At 43.0% G+C, this 17,638-nt stretch overlaps 1 protein-coding gene across 1 annotated transcript in view; it reads right to left on the bottom strand.

Moving 5' to 3' along the window:
• Positions 1-8,054, bottom strand: part of AMPD3 (adenosine monophosphate deaminase 3) — a 40,515-nt gene extending 32,461 nt beyond the window's left edge. The window contains exons 1-3 of the mRNA XM_038405518.2: positions 7,834-8,054; positions 4,740-4,935; positions 3,263-3,428 (exon numbers count right to left, since the gene is read on the bottom strand). Coding sequence (XP_038261446.1) covers positions 3,263-3,428; positions 4,740-4,935; positions 7,834-8,054 — 583 coding nt within the window. The remainder of the gene's footprint in view (positions 1-3,262; positions 3,429-4,739; positions 4,936-7,833) is intronic.
• Positions 8,055-17,638: the final 9,584 nt, after the last annotated feature.

Below are 17,638 nucleotides of genomic sequence, written 5' to 3'. Positions count from 1 at the left end.
CTGGGGTTCGCAAGACTATTGAGGAGGTGGGTATTGCCTCCATTACTTCCTCACTGCTGGTGGCTGAGGCACTGCCTTCAGAGCTGGACAGCCATCGAGTGGCAGCTGCTGGCTGGGCACCTAGCTCTGAAGGCAGCACCACTGCCAGCAGCAGCACAGAAGTAAGGGTGGCAATACCATACCATGCTACCTTGACTTCTGCACTGTTGCTGGAGGCAGTGCTGCCTTCACAGCTGGGCTCCTAGCTAGCAGCTGCAGGGCTTCCTGCAGCCAGGAGAGGTTGCCGGAGGTGGATCTGACCCGGCCCCTGGAGCAGCCTGTGCTGAGGAAGTCACATCCCTCCCCTGCCCAGCCAGGACTAGCAGCTGGAGCCTGGCGTATGGTAAGAGCCCCTGGCTGGAGTGCCCCCTGCCCTGCCCCTCCCCAGCTCTGGGCCAGCGCTTGGGATTAAAGAGGACTTGGGTTGGCTGTCTGACCCTACCACTGCATTCTTCTCCCCCCGACCACGACACCCTGGGCACTCACATGTACGGCCAGCCATACCTCCCAAAAGTGACACCCCCCCCATACCATGCCACCCTAACTTTTGCCCTGCTGCTGTCAATGGCACTGCCTTCACAGCTGGGTGCCTATCCAGTTCTGAAGGCAGTGCAGAAGTACAGATGGCAATACATGAACCCCCTATAATAGCCAGATTTCATGGAGGAGACCAGATTTCACATTTCGTTTTTCATGGCCGTGAATTTGGTAGGACCCTATTTATAAGCTACTAAAGTTTCTATCATAATTCCAATACACTATTTTAAGAACTCTGATGCTATATACAGTTGGACTCCAAATGCTATGCATCGCTGCCACCACCATATTATAGTTCAAGGTATGCCTATGTTTCAATACAATTTCAGAAACAGTTTAAAAAAAAAATTGGGGATGAAAGTACAGTTGAGATCTTTGAGTACTGACTACCTCTCCATAACTACTAGTCCTCTTTTACCTTTTTGTTACAGTGGTTTTGGACATGTTTCACCACAAATGAATCGGCAGTTCCAATATTGATGCATCATTCAGAAAGGAATAGGATACACTCTCCTCCCCGCATCATGTCATGCAGTGAGATAAGTGAGTAAGTGCAGTAAACTTTCACCCAGTGATGAATATGCTCCATACTTGGCAAAGGTAGGCAATAACCAAGACCCAAAGTGTTTCCTAAACTTTATGGCATAGACCAAACTTCTGCATATTCAAATAAAGCTGCTTTTATTTTTATAAAACACTCCTTATTTTCATGCTTCTCTGCTTTTGGCCAGAACCAGGAAATGCAGAAGTCAAAGTGACAATAGTTTTCCCTCTAGTTTTTCCAGTATAACTAGAATCAGGAATTACCAGAAATGTAGTGAGAAGACCTCTTTTTAATGAGATTTTTAGTCCCGTTTTACAATTCCGCAAGGTTTGAGTAATTTGGATACAAGTCAGCTAAACAAACTTTTGAGTGCTTATCTAAATTGAACCTCCAAAGCCTTTGCCCATCAGTAAGGCTGCGATTTAGTCATGGAGGTCACAGAAGTCACTGAATGGGTTACTTCCAGCAGCCTCCATGACTTCAGCCTGCGGTGGTCAGGAGCTGCAGGGTCCCCCGCCACCCGCTGGGGAGGAATCTGTGAGGTACCAATGCCGCCTCTGGCGCCCCTGGCAGCTCCTGGCCACTGGCAGGGGAACCCCCCGGCAGCTCTGGGCCCTGGGGGGAGGGTGGCAGGGGCCCCCGAGCTCCCAGCTGCTGTGGCCGTGGGGGGTGGTGGGAAACCCCGAGCTCCCAGCCCCCAGGTGCAGTGGGGGACACTAAGAGTTGCAGGTGGCAGGGGTACCCTGCAGCCCCCAGCTACTACAGGCAGTTCCTAGTCCCTGCAGCTGTCTCACTTGAAGTAGTGAGGGGATCTGCAGATCCCTATTTTGTCAGGGATATTTTTAGTTAAGGACAGGTCACGGCTTCCATGACTTTTTCTGTTTTGCCCATGACCCGTTCATGACTTTTACTAAAAATATCCGTGACACAATCTTAGCCTTACCCATCACTTATTAGTGATTAGATCATACCCTCTCTTAGTGTATAACTAGCATACAGTGTATTCCAACCTCAGCTATAGCTGACCTAAACCAATTAGACCATGCCTGGACTTAATACTAAGTAGTCTGAAGAACAAGATCATGCATTCAGTCTTGGCTTAATAGACTAAGTAAGAAAGGGAAGTTGCCACATCCTTGCTATTCCTTTTTGAAGTTACAGCACCTGAAGATGTGTTGTGCATTGATACCAGAAGAGTGTCAACAGTAAATAGATACTCAAATTCACAACCACCTGGATACAACTTACTCAAATATTTTATTTTAAAGAGACCTCGACAACTTAAATCACAACCTTAAAATCATCTTTTTACTTAATTACTAATACCTTAGAACTAACAATGTGAAACTTGTTTTCAAATAAGATTTCTCTCTTGCATCTAGACAGCCATGATGTCTCACCAACTAGCCTAGAAATTCTCACAAATATCATCTATCTTCTCTTGAATATTCAGTATATTTCTACTCTCCCAAGAAAAATTTCCTTGTAATATAAAACCTCCTACCTGAGGACATATAAACTTCCTCCTCCCTGCCACTACAGGAGAGGACAACCATTTAAATAATGTCTCTTTCCAGCCAAGTTCATGGCTGAGAATGTGGCTAGGTCCAACAAAAACTAAGACTCTTTTATATGTTTATGGCTATTTAACAATATACTCTCATATTTCCAGGGATGTAAAATAAATATGTGGTCCCTCAAATCAGGTTCAAAGGACTGGCCTCCTTCAGAACCCTATCACAAATGATCTACACCTTTCCCCCCATTACTGTAGTTAAAATGTAATTTACATTACTTTTTCTTGTTTGCTACAAATATTCATGTCAGGGAATTAGTGTGTCTTTAGGGGCGTGGTTGTGGTGGTGTTTTTTTGGGGGGGGGTTGGTTGTTTTGTTTTTAAACTAAAGGTTATTCCAGACCAAAACCCCACATCCAAACCTGCCTGAACTTCAGGAAAATTTAAATTCATAATGAACTTTGCAGCTTAAGTCCCTATCTAGTGTTTGCTTATTCAGACTGGAGACTAGATTTCAGAATGTAGCCTTTTTATTCTAAATAGAAATAATCACAGAAATCAATTGTTTTCTACAGTATGATAGTACATTTTTTTATTTTTTTTTTAAAAAGGGAAACCTATTGTACCTGGACATACTTCATCTTCCATCTTCCATTTTTCATCTTGCATAGTGCATAAATACTGTGCTGTTGTTCTTGGAAAGCGATGGTAAGCTAGGCGACAATACTTCTCTCGAATTAGCAGAGCTTTCACCAGGCCCTTCGCAGCCTGTTCGTAATCATCAACTGTAACCTGAAAAGAGAGGCTGTATAAATACTGATGGAAGTGAAACAGGAGCATCTATAAAAAGTCAGTTTGTCATTCATTTAAACCCACTTGGGCAATAACAAGATTTTTATTTCCAGAAGTGTAAACCTTTGTAGGATTTGGGTCTAAGACCTGCATCCACAAATTGACTTAGACATTGCAATGCTCCTCAATGTGGCACCTATTTCTAGGTGTCTAGAAAATCACAGGAACAATGCTGATACATAAAGCCAAGTTAGGTGCCTAGGCTCCCCATACAATGAATGGGGAGAGATAGGAGCCTCAGAATGTGCGTCACAAAAGACGGCACATCATGTGGAAAACTGTCTAAGCTAGCCAATGGGAGATGCCTATGACAGAAGTGTGTCTTAAACCCTGCCACTCTGATGGAGATAGGAGCCTAAGTCCAGGCTGGAGAGAGGCACCTAGCTCTGCTAGTAATCCATGAATGGGAACCCACCACTTGGAGTCAGGTGGCTAAGTTATTTCCTGTGGCAATGAGTTAGGCACCTGCCCTCACTCTACACAAAATGGGGGGAGGAAGTTGTGCTGCTGCCCACCTACTAATTTTTAGTCTAGAGGTTAGAGCACTCATGTGGGAGCTATGGGAGACCCAGGTTCAATTCCCTCTTCTCTGGCAGAAATAGAGAGGTTGAACAGTGGTGTCTCACTGGGCTATGGGATATTCTGCTATGGGGCTCCCTAAATCTCTCCTCCTGAAACTCTTCCACTGTGTATAAATAAGGAGTGAGTGGAGCAGTGGAACTGGACCCTGGATCTCCCACCTCTGCAGTGGATGCCTTAACCACTGGACTAGTCATTTTCTCTCTCTCGCCAATGACTCTAAGTATTTATGCACCATGTACCAATGGACCCTAAAACTGGGACTTGGGCACCTATGTCTGAAACTTAAGCCCCAAAGGTACTTAAGTGCCTTTCCCAAGGTCACAGAAGAAGTTGGTGAAAGAGCCAAACGCTAAAACCAAGTGTTGAGTCCAAATCTAGTGCCTTAACCACAAGAGCATTCTTCCTCCTATCGCTGTATGCTAAAGCACATATTTAATGCCTCGTTATATTTTACATCTTTTTTTTACCAATTAATAAACAGTCATAAATAACCTGGGGCAAATTCTGCCTCATCACACCTGTACAACCCCATTGACTTCAGTGTGAGATGTCAAAGTATAACAGGAGGGCCATAACAAGCAATCATTCCACACTGCATAAGTCCTCTCTCTTTCTTCTCCCCCTCCCCCCCACCTAGAATACTAAAAGAAAAATTGACAGATTTCTTACCCCAGCACAGTAATCCCCACTGATTGTAACTCTCTGAAACTCTGGAACTGTAAATGGCTCTTGGACTGACTGACCAACACCTGGAAGAACTGGAGTTGCAGGAGAGGGACATGAACTGACTGATGGTGCCTTCCACTCTTGGGTTGGCATTTGTAATGACAAGGACTGGGACCGAATCATCTTGAAACTTTTCTTCCTAGGAATTCATGGTATCAAAAGTTATATATCAGAAACCAGTCTATAAAGCGAAGAACTATTTCATTCTAGAAGGCTTTCTGTAGAATGATAGATTTCAAATGATTCAAAAATGTTGGTTTATAAAAATGAGCTTTGAAATGTTTAGTTCAGTGATATTTCTGACACTTGTAGCATGCTACATGCAATTTATATACAACACACACACAATAAGCCCTGATTATTTAGAAAATAGATAATTGAAAGTTGGTATGCAGATTTTTTTTTTGTGTTGCAGCAACATCAAGTGAGAGACTGATGTCGCTATAATGAGTGAAAATATGTTCACTACACCTGTGCTTAATATAGCAGGAGTTGAGAAATTTCTGACTCTTAAAACATTATTGCACCAGAAATTAATAAAATGGCAGCTAGGAATGTGAGTGGGTGTGCACTGGGTAAGGTAAGTGGGTTATGTACCATCAAAAGTTATTACATCTGCTTCTGATTCTTGGTGACAGCTGCAGGGTTTAGAAACATATCAAGTTGATTGGTATGGTTTCACTTAAAAATACAGGTGTGTTTCAGTTGTATTGTAAGTAGCAAAGGCATGTTCTGTCCATATGAGGAAAATCGCTTCAGCTGATTAACTTCAACAGGATTGGGCCCTTTATATTCAATGGGAATTTGGCCGTTTGCTTCACTGAGAGCAGGAATGGACTTGTATAACAAAATCAAATCCCTATTTTAAATTGCCACTTTAGAATACCACGAGGTTTCCAATACAAAGGTAAAGCCCACCTCATCAGGCAAACTGTTTGCTGATCCCTTGCTTAAGACAAGTTTAACTGAATGATGGCTATGCATAATGTCCTGATTAGCAATCAGTCTTGTAAAAGATATATTTGTATACCATGAAATTAAATCTCCCTTATAAAGCTTACTTGTAATTTATTTTTCTAAACATTTAAAGTATACTTGAAATAATGAATTACCTGTGACTTACATGCTGTGAACTTCTCCCACTTCATAATTTTACAGAAAAAGTGCCAAAACTTTAAAATGACTTTACAGGAAAACTTGAATAGTAATGCAAATGCAGAGCCACCATTGCCTAGTAACAGTGACCAATGGTAAAACTTGGCACCTACTTCAAGGACCTCTAAAGATTCCTTCTCCAATCCAGTGTCAATAAGAGCCCTTAAACAGAAGGAACACTGAAATCTGGGGCTTTGTATTAATTCTGTGACACTTTATTTATTTCCTCAAATATGTGGTATAAATAATACGAGCCAAATTCTACCTTCACTTTCATGGGTGTAACCCCCACAACCCGAAGTCAACACTAAAGCTCCTCTTAAAATTTCACTCAATACGAATTGAAGTCAGTGGGAGTTATACTTTTATAACTGAAGGCAGAACTGGACTATACATGTTCTTCAATCATTGAGGGCAAGGGTGATTACTAGTCTCATCCCCACAAGTGAAGAGCATAAATATAGTATCCCACTTACCAGGATAACGCCTGTACTAATACTTAGCTTCAATCAAGCTGTGTTTGTGTCTATTTTTATAAGGCATTTTCCTACATTAAAAATGTTTTGTTTAAATATCCTGTTAGAAGTTTTTCTACAGGGAGAAAAAAGTGTCAAACGGTTGTTTGAATGCATGGAAAGACAAGGTAGAGGGTTTTTTTTTAATTTTTATTTTTATGACCATATCAACTGCTGAAACCCACTAATTGAACTTTCATGATTCACCTCCAAAATATCTCAGCATGTATCATGTTGGTAGCGGAATTAAATCACTTTTCTGCCTTGCTTCTTTGTTACATTAGAATAAAAAAAAAAAGTCCATATTTAAGTAATGGTAGTAATTTTTTTCTCATAGGAAAATAAAATGAATGTGTGTTTTTAGAACTTTGTTTGTTTGTTTAATAGATGGCAATCTATTAGATCTCATATGGCCTTTATCTCTGAGTTAAGGGAACCCTAATAATAACCCATTTGAGCCCATGACACTTCTCAGTTTCTCCTTCAGTGATAAAAGTCAAGCATTTGCTGTCATCTATTTTTATCGAGCTAAAACAAAAACATTTAACGCTGACTGCCGTAAATGTTTAGATGTGTTAAAACTCAACATTGAGACAGAAAATCATGTTTTCAAAAAACACACATAGCTTCCTTAAGTGTGTTGCTGATTTTATTTACACTGAAAGAATCTGTTTGTATTTGCCTCTCACCAGCTATGCTCTTTTGTTGAACTTGTGTACTCTTATAGTCTTACTGGGAGTACATGTCAGGGGATAACCTCACCAACTCAGGATCCTTCCATAACTCTCTTAGAGGACACTTCCCAGCTCATCTGCAACAGGAGCTACAAAGGGGCATTACAAAGGGTGTGTAAGCTACCTGTTCGTGTGTGTGTTCTCTGACCTTGAAATGGTTTCTTTGAACAATCCGGGGCAGATTATTCCCATCCTTAATGGATCAGAACAAGCAGGTGCTACAAACCTGCAATTTCCCACTCCCATTAAAGAGTATTGCAGGTGAAGAGCACCTCTCAGGATCTGGTCCAATAGCAATATGTTTGTGAGGTGGTGATGTGCATTGTGTTCGTCGCATTCTGAATGCAAGCAAACTCTAAAACTTGCAACATACGTTTACCTTTTCAAGACACTGTGTTTGTTGCAAAGCAGCTGCCAGACTTTGACCCTTTGTATATATCAAAGCAATCAGTATTACAACTTCTGGGAACACGTGCAATAAACAGCACATTCTAAATCATACAGCACAGGTTGCTGGCTTCTGTGTTCAAGCATCATGGATGAGTATCATGCCATTTGTGATGTATTCCTGTATGTAATTCTAAAACCCACTTTAAACATTTTTTCCAGGAAAACGATGAACTCTGAACAAACCTCTTAGCTGTCTCCACAGAATGCTGTTCTGCCAACTCCTTCTGCAGTTCCCTCTCTTTAGCCTCTTTCTGCCCAATAGGACAGTCTTCAGGCACAGTGAATAGTGACAAGGCATCTTTGCTGTCTTCTTCTCTGAGAACTTTAGCAAATACCTTCTCTGCTAGAAGCCGCACCTGCTCATCAACCTCAGAAATGTTCAGCTTTGGAAATTGCCTAGGCATCTCTGCTAATAATAATTTAAAAAAAAAAAAAGCCAGTTCACAGAATTGTAACTAAAAGTTGAATAAAACAATTATTTTTCATGGCATTTCTACTGAAACTAAGATAAGATTTGAGAGAGAGTGTGCATGCATACAATTTACAGGGCACTACCTTAACAGTAGTCAATAGTTCATAAGACAACAACCAATCTATCATAAGAATCAAGGGAATCCTTTGAGCACATTTTGTTTTGGAGCTCAGTTTAATGTGTGAATTAGGATTTTTTTTTAACTCAGGGTAAATTTTGATACTTCCATCAGAAAATAACACTTCTAAGGTACAAATTGATTTAGGCACAAAAACACCACTGCCTTAAAGCTGGTTGAAGAGAATGAGACAATGAAAGGCCATTCTCTATGCCAGTTGATCAAATGGTACAGGTTGAGATTTCCACTGCTGAGTATCATAGAATCATAGAATATCAGGGTTGGAAGGGACCCCAGAAGGTCATCTAGTCCAACCCCCTGCTCAAAGCAGGACCAAGTCCCAGTTAAATCATCCCAGCCAGGGCTTTGTCAAGCCTGACCTTAAAAACCTCTAAGGAAGGAGATTCTACCACCTCCCTAGGTAACGCATTCCAGTGTTTCACCACCCTCTTAGTGAAAAAGTTTTTCCTAATATCCAATCTAAACCTCCCCCATTGCAACTTGAGACCATTACTCCTCGTTCTGTCATCTGCTACCATTGAGAACAGTCTAGAGCCATCCTCTTTGAAACCCCCTTTCAGGTAGTTGAAAGCAGCTATCAAATCCCCCCTCATTCTTCTCTTCTGCAGACTAAACAATCCCAGCTCCCTCAGCCTCTCCTCATAAGTCATGTGCTCTAGACCCCTAATCATTTTTGTTGCCCTTCGTTGTACTCTTTCCAATTTATCCACATCCTTCCTGTAGTGTGGGGCCCAAAACTGGACACAGTACTCCAGATGAGGCCTCACCAGTGTCGAATAGAGGGGAACGATCACGTCCCTCGATCTGCTCGCTATGCCCCTACTTATACAACCCAAAATGCCATTGGCCTTCTTGGCAACAAGGGCACACTGCTGACTCATATCCAGCTTCTCGTCCACTGTCACCCCTAGGTCCTTTTCCGCAGAACTGCTGCCGAGCCATTCGGTCCCTAGTCTGTAGCGGTGCATTGGATTCTTCCATCCTAAGTGCAGGACCCTGCATTTATCCTTATTGAACCTCATTAGATTTCTTTTGGCCCAATCCTCCAATTTGTCTAGGTCCTTCTGTATCCTATCCCTCCCCTCCAGCGTATCTACCACTCCTCCCAGTTTAGTATCATCCGCAAATTTGCTGAGAGTGCAATCCACACCATCCTCCAGATCATTTATGAAGATATTGAACAAAACGGGCCCCAGGACCGACCCCTGGGGCACTCCACTTGACACCGGCTGCCAACTAGACATGGAGCCATTGATCACTACCCGTTGAGCCCGACAATCTAGCCAGCTTTCTACCCACCTTATAGTGCATTCATCCAGCCCATACTTCCTTAACTTGCTGACAAGAATGCTGTGGGAGACCGTGTCAAAAGCTTTGCTAAAGTCAAGAAACAATACATCCACTGCTTTCCCTTCATCCACAGAACCAGTAATCTCATCATAAAAGGCGATTAGATTAGTCAGGCATGACCTTCCCTTGGTGAATCCATGCTGACTGTTCCTGATCACTTTCCTCTCCTCTAAGTGCTTCAGGATTGATTCTTTGAGGACCTGCTCCATGATTTTTCCAGGGACTGAGGTGAGGCTGACCGGCCTGTAGTTCCCAGGATCCTCCTTCTTCCCTTTTTTAAAGATGGGCACTACATTAGCCTTTTTCCAGTCATCCGGGACTTCCCCCGTTCGCCACGAGTTTTCAAAGATAATGGCCAAGGGCTCTGCAATCACAGCCGCCAATTCCTTCAGCACTCTCGGATGCAATTCGTCCGGCCCCATGGACTTGTGCACGTCCAGCTTTTCTAAATAGTCCCTAACCACCTCTATCTCTACAGAGGGCTGGCCATCTCTTCCCCGTTTTGTGTTGCCCAGCACAGCAGTCTGGGAGCTGACCTTGTTAGTGAAAACAGAAGCAAAAAAAGCATTGAGTACATTAGCTTTTTCCACATCCTCTGTCACTAGCTTGCCTCCCTCATTCAGTAAGGGGCCCACACTTTCCTTGGCTTTCTTCTTGTTGCCAACATACCTGAAGAAACCCTTCTTGTTACTCTTGACATCTCTTGCTAGCTGCAGCTCCAGGTGCGATTTGGCCCTCCTGATATCTTTCCTACATGCCCGAGCAATATTTTTATACTCTTCCCTGGTCATATGTCCAACCTTCCACTTCTTGTAAGCTTCTTTTTTATGTTTAAGATCCGCTAGGATTTCACCATTAAGCCAAGCTGGTCGCCTGCCATATTTACTATTCTTTCGACTCATCGGGATGGTTTGTCCCTGTAACCTCAACAGGGATTCCTTGAAATACAGCCAGCTCTCCTGGACTCCCTTCCCTTTCATGTTAGTCCCCCAGGGGATCCTGGCCATCTGTTCCCTGAGGGAGTCAAAGTCTGCTTTCCTGAAGTCCAGGGTCCGTATCCTGCTGCTTACCTTTCTTCCCTGCGTCAGGATCCTGAACTCAACCAACTCATGGTCACTGCCTCCCAGATTCCCATCCACTTTTGCTTCCCCCACTAATTCTACCCGGTTTGTGAGCAGCAGGTCAAGAAAAGCGCTCCCCCTAGTTGGCTCCCCTAGCACTTGCACCAGGAAATTGTCCCCTACGCTTTCCAAAAACTTCCTGGATTGTCTATGCACCGCTGTATTGCTCTCCCAGCAGATATCAGGAAAATTAAAGTCACCCATGAGAATCAGGGCATGCGATCTAGTAGCTTCCGTGAGTTGCCGGAAGAAAGCCTCATCCACCTCATCCCCCTGGTCCGGTGGTCTATAGCAGACTCCCACCATGACATCACTCTTGTTGCACACACTTCTAAACTTAATCCAGAGACACTCAGGTTTTTCCACAGTTTCGTACCGGAGCTCTGAGCAGTCATACTGCTCCCTTACATACAGTGCTACTCCCCCACCTTTTCTGCCCTGCCTGTCCTTCCTGAACAGTTTATAACCATCCATGACTGTACTCCAGTCATGTGAGTTATCCCACCAAGTCTCTGTTATTCCAATCACGTCATAATTCCTTGACATCACCAGGACCTCCAGTTCTCCCTGCTTGTTTCCAAGGCTTTGTGCATTTGTATATAAGCACTTGAGATAACCTGTTGATCGCCCCTCATTCCCAGTATGAGGCAGGAGCCCTCCCCTCACAGACCTTCCTGCCTGTGCTTCCTCCCGGTATCCCGCTTTCCCACTTACCTCAGGGCTTTGGTCTCCTTCCCCCGGTGAACCTAGTTTAAAGCCCTCCTCACTAGGTTAGCCAGCCTGCTGGCAAAGATGTTCTTCCCTCTCTTCATAAGATGGAGCCCGTCTCTGCCCAGCACTCCTCCTTCATGGAACACCATCCCATGGTCAAAGAATCCAAAGCCTTCTCTCCGACACCACCTGCGTAGCCATTCGTTGACCTCCACGATTCGACGGTCCCTACCCAGGCCTTTTCCTTCCACGGGGAGGATGGACGAGAACACCACTTGCGCCTCCAACTCCTTTATCCTTCTTCCCAGAGCCACGTAGTCCGCAGTGATCCGTTCAAGGTCATTCTTGGCAGTATCATTGGTGCCCACGTGGAGAAGCAGGAAGGGGTAGCGATCCGAGGGCTTGATGAGTCTCGGCAGTCTCTCCGTCACATCACGAATCTTAGCCCCTGGCAAGCAGCAGACTTCTCGGTTTTCCCGGTCAGGGCGGCAGATAGATGACCCTTGTTGTGTGCATAAAGGGCAGAAGATCTGTGCTTGGCATACCCTGATTGAGGGGTTCTCCCTCAAATGAACTGCATTCGCTAAGCTGTGGATAGAGGTGCCAAAGCCCAGTGCAGAGGTGAGAGAAGGAGGACAGGTGTCTGTACATGGTGGCGTGGGCTCTAAGGGTCCTAAACACCATTTGTCCTTCCCCTCCCTACTGTTTAATGACAGAGCTGATTAAGATTCAGTTGAGAGTCTTTTGTTTTGGATCCCTAGAGCTGAAATCACTGATAACCAGGTCCAGAGTAATGTTGCTTGGGTTGAAGGATACTCTTGTATTTATCACAGTCTATATGAAGATATAGAGAAAGCAAGTATTATGATTAATAAGGATGTTCACTTGCACTAACCTTTTAATGTGATTCACAACCTTGTGTCACAGTTCAGGGCAACTGCACCTGTATTTCCCCATAGTGGTCCAGCAAGGGCACTCACTCTCAAGCTTCCAGAGCACTAGTCATTGCCTTTCTTGGGCTGATAACCTGGTCAGAAGGGAGTGAGACACAGGTATTTCCAGGCTGCACAGTTCCCTGATTCTACTGTGTTACTCCCAGCTGAGACAGGCTGCCAAGCACACCTGCTTGCTTTCACTTCAGAGACTGATAACAGAATGATTGTCAACAGGTATAAGTCACCACACAGTTCTTATTATGCAATCTAAATTTATTTTTAAGGTAAAAACACTACAAAAACTTATTAAACAGTAAAATAACCTACAGGCATGCTAATAAGCTTCCCAGACATCAACCCAATTCTGATATGGGCTCTGTCAGGAGCAGTCCTACCCCACCCTACGCGTTTTCTTGTCACTACAAATTCATCACAGCTTCAGCTCAGAACAAGCATGGTAGGCCCCATCCTACCACCCCTTCTTTGAGAATTAGGGCCCTCCATGTGTAACCCACGCACCTCCAGCGTGTGGTGTTCTGTCCCATCTAGTGGTGCCAAGGCCACTTAGAGAGAGAGAGAAAATGAGTCTGCTCTACAGCCTTAGCTAGCAGCCAGTTGGATTTTAGTTCATGCGGTAGAGGCTCATGCACTAAGCTCCAGAGGTCCCCGGTTCAATCCCACTTGCCAATGGCCGGGGTCTGTTGGTGTTACACATGCACCAGGGGTTCTGTTTGGTTTTTGGCCAGGAAGAAGATCCTGAGTCTGTTTAAAACCCAGGCTATTTATCCAAAAAACCCAGGAGAGTGGTTTCAGAACCTCGATAACAGCGGAAGTACATTGGCATCCCCCACCCTGCTAGAGAAGGTATATACAATGAGATAACACATACGCAATGGCATTTTTTATACTATGTACTCCAAAGGTGTTTAACCCTAATTCAATAAAGTTTAACCTTACTGATTTTAAGTTTCTGAACTCCATAAAGTTTGTTCAGTATATTAGACTGTCAGTCTGTCACAACGTTACCAAAATTCTTTTATTATTGGGCATTCCCAAGACAACATGTACATGTGAACCTGTTGAGACTTGGCACTAGAAATTATATGAATTCCACAAGCAGTGAATTTTTATGGTGTAATACATATTCAGTGGAGAAAGTTACAAGTATTCATTCTGAACAGAATGTTAATAAAGCAGGATGCCATACTAGCATGGGAAGTCACACTAGCAGAGTTCTTTCCTGCTTCCCGCCTCCCACTCTACTCCATTGTCTTCAAATCAATTCCATAACCATCGGCAAGTTGAAAACTGATTTGAAATTCATAGCCATATTTGCATCTCTTTATCTTTTGTTTGTCATGGAGCTCTTGTGAAGTGGACGTGGCTACGTGGTGGAAGTTGAAATGCTGTGTTTATCTCGGCAAAGGTTTTTAATTAGTTTTCTAACGGCTCATAATCTGCCTCTGATCTGCACGTGAGAAGCAGGCAGGGTATGGACTCTAGTTTCTATTGGATTTTTAATTTTTTTAAAGCTGTTTTTATATTTAGTGTTTCTATTTTAATATCTTTCCATCATAAAAAGACTTCAGTTTTATTATAGCTGCACCACTATAGATGATCTTTTAGAGTTTCTTCTGCAACTCTAAAGTTTTGTTTGTTGAACTCCTTCACAAACACTATCCCCAGCCTGGAACTTGACACATATGGTAGCAATTCAGGGAAAACTCTGGGCAAATTATTGCCCAGCAGTATTAGTTTGTAAAGCATTTTTAAATTCCTTTGGGTATGACAGGTGCTATTTCGAGCCAGATTTCATTCTATTTGGGTTTAAAAATAGATGTCAACATGAACCAAAAAAACTGGATCCAAATACCACCAAACCTTTGGAAAGTCTGGATCTGACCTTTGCATTTCAGGCCCCTCTTTGAATATGTATTCAAAAAGACAATAGTTACTGTGGTGTTTATTTTAAGTTTGTCTTATGCTAAAAACCAGTCTGGGTCATGACAACTTGGCATGATTTGTCAGTGTCCTTATTACAATATTTTGCAAGCATGCTGCAGGCTTCAAATGTTGATAAGTGTTCCTTTTGACATTTTATCTTATTTCATAGAATCATAGAATTATAGAATATCGGGGTTGGAAGGGACCTCAGGAGATCATCTAGTCCAATCCCCTGCTCAAAGCAGGACCAATCCCCAACTAAATCATCCCAGACAGGGCTTTGTCAAGCCTGACCTGAAAAACTTCTAAGGAAGGAGATTCCACCACCTCCAGAGGTAACCCATTCCAGTGTTTCACCACCCTCCTAGTGAAAAATTTTTTCCTAATATCCAACCCAAACCTCCCCCAATGCAACTTGAGACCATTAGTCCTCGTTCTGTCATCTGCTACCACTGAGAACAGTCTAGATCCATCCTCTTTGGAACCCCCTTTCAGGGAGTTGAAAGCAGCTATCAAATCCCCCCTCATTCTTCTCTTCCGCAGACTAAACAATCCCAGTTCCCTCAGCCTCTCCTCATAAGTCATGTATTCCAGTCCCCTAATCATTTTTGTTGCCCTCCGCTGGACACTTTCCAATTTTTTCACATCCTTCTTGTAGTGCGGGGCCCAAAACTGGACACAGTACTCCAGATGAGGCCTCACCAATGTCAAATAGAGGGGAACAATCTCGTCCCTCGATCTGCTGGCAATGCCCCTACTTATACATCCCAAAATGACATGTCAGCCTGTTTTCTTGATCTAAAAGATTCTTCTAATTAACATCCACCTGTTTTCACAGTTGTTTTAAGATTTGTTTTTGCTTTTAGTCTAAAAAGCTGATGTAGGTTGAGAAAATAGTGAATTGATAAATGAGAACATAAGAATGGCCATACTGGGTCAGACCAATGGTCCATCTAGCCCAGTATCCTGTCTTCCAACAGTGGTCAGTGCCAGATGCTTCAGAAATGAAATGAAAAGAACAGGGCAATTTATCAAGTGATCGATTTCCTATCGTCCAGTCCAGGTTGGTGAGGCATGATTTCCTTTTACAAAAGCCATGTTGACTCTTCTCCAATATGTTGTATTTATCCGTGTCCCATAATTCTGTTTCAACCAATTTGCGTAGTACTGAAGTTAGGCTTATTGGCCTGAAGTTGCCAGGACTGCCCCTGGAGCCTTTTTTAAAAATCGTCATTACTTTAGCTATCCTCCAGTCATCTGGTACCAGCCACCTACCACATTTAGTAGTTCTGCAATTTCATATTTGAATTCCTTCAGAACTCTTGGGTGAATACAATCTGGTTCTGGTGACTGACTACTGTTTTAATTGATCAATTTGTTCCAGAATCTTCTCTACTGACACCTCACTCTGGGACAGTTCCTTAGATTTGTCACCTAAAAAGAATGGCTCAGGTTTGGGAATCTCTCTCACATCCTCTGCAGTGTAGCCTAATGGAAATAATTCATTTAATTTCTCCGCAATAGCTTTATCTTCCTTGAGTGCTCCTTTAGCAGGTGGATTGTTCAGTGGTTCTACTGGTTGTTTGGCAGGCTCCCTACTTCTGATGTACTTAAATATTGCTGTTAGTTTGTCTTGGCCTGTCTTCTTAAACTTTTACATTTGACTTGACAGAGTTTGTGCTCCTTTCGATTTTCCTCAGTTGGATTTGACTTCCAGTTTTTAAAGGATGACTTTTTGTCTCTAACTGCCTCTTTGACTCTGTTTAACCATGGTGGCTTTTTTTTTAATTTGGGGTATACATATAGTTTACGCTTTTTTTTTTTAAACACCATAATAAAAGTTTCCATGCAGGTATATCACTCTTGAGACTGTTCCTTTTAATTTCAGTTTAACTATTCTCCTCATTTTTGTGTAGTTCCCCCTTTTGAAATTAAATCCTACTGTGGTGGATTTCTTTATTTTCCCCCCTACAAAGATGTTAAATTTAAATACATTATGGTGATTATTACCAAGTGGTTCAGCTATATTCACCTCTTGTACCAGATCTTGTGCACCATTTCGTATTAAATCAAGAATTGCCCCTCTCCTGGTTGGTTCCAAGGCTAGCTGTTCCAAAAAGCAGTTAGTAATGGTGATTTACAGATATTTTTATTCTTATCTTGCATCTGATCCAAAGCCCAGTGAAGTCAATGGAAAGGCTCCCATTGACTTCAGATCTACCCTTAAGCTTTTCTGTTTAGCAGCAATATGGTAACACCAAATATTAAATTTTCACAAAATCAAGTATATCATAGAACAACTTCTATACACATGGTTGGCCTAGTGATGCAGTGACAATGCAATATGTATCCAAACTGAGTTTCTAATTTCAGTTTCTCACTCTAAAGTCTTATTAAAGTCATAGGAATCTTTCTATTGACCACTGTAGCCATAATTGTCAGCAACAGTTGCACGCAGTGTTGTTGCAGCTGTGACAATCCCAGGATAGTAGAAAGACAAGGTGGGTGAGGTAATATCTTTTATTGGACCAACTTCTGTTTGAGAGAGACAAACTTCCAAGCCACACAGAGCTTGTCTCTCTAACCAACAGAAGTTGGTCCAATAAAATATATTACCTCACCCACCTTGTGTCTCTAATAATAGTTAGACCCAGATATAGCTGCTGACAATAGCTGTCAGTAACAAGGACTTCCTAGGCTGCCTCAGGTGGTGTTGGAAACAGTTCACAGCTAGTGAACATAGGACTAAATCAGCTCCAGTAAAGATAGTATGGCAATCCTCAGTGGCAGGTTTAGAGTTAGTGGGGTCTTGTGCTCAGCTTCATTTTGGGGGCTCCTCCTTGGGACCCAGCCAAGAAAAAGAACATTCTCTCATCTCTTCCCGCCTCTGTTTTTCATGCTTTTTTTTCCTCCTTTCTCCTCCTCCTTTAAGTAATAGGAAGTAAGTGAAAATAAAGTGAGGTACCTTGATTATTTTTGTAATCTAACATTTTTCCACAGACCACTTGAAAATTTGCTGAGGGTCTTGATGATCTTTCCAAATATTGTTTGTACCATTAGCTACCTATTGTAAAGTGCTTTGGATAAGAGGGCTTTGTAAAAAAAAAAAGTTGGAGTGCGGGGTCTGGCCAGGACTTGGTGTGGGAGGGGGCTCAGGGCTGGGGCAAGGAGTTGGGGTGTGGAGTGCTTACCTGTGGCAGCTCCTGTTTGGTGCAAGGGGTGCAGGTGGGGATCTGGGGGCGGTGTAGGAGTCAGGACTTGGGGTGTGGGGGGGCTGGGGTGTGTGAGGGGGATGCAGGAGTCAGGTCTGGGAGGA

This window comes from Dermochelys coriacea, chromosome 6 (genome assembly GCF_009764565.3).
Source record: "Dermochelys coriacea isolate rDerCor1 chromosome 6, rDerCor1.pri.v4, whole genome shotgun sequence".
Classification (NCBI taxonomy): domain Eukaryota; kingdom Metazoa; phylum Chordata; order Testudines; family Dermochelyidae; genus Dermochelys; species Dermochelys coriacea.
This window is presented reverse-complemented; position numbering and strand designations above follow the sequence as displayed.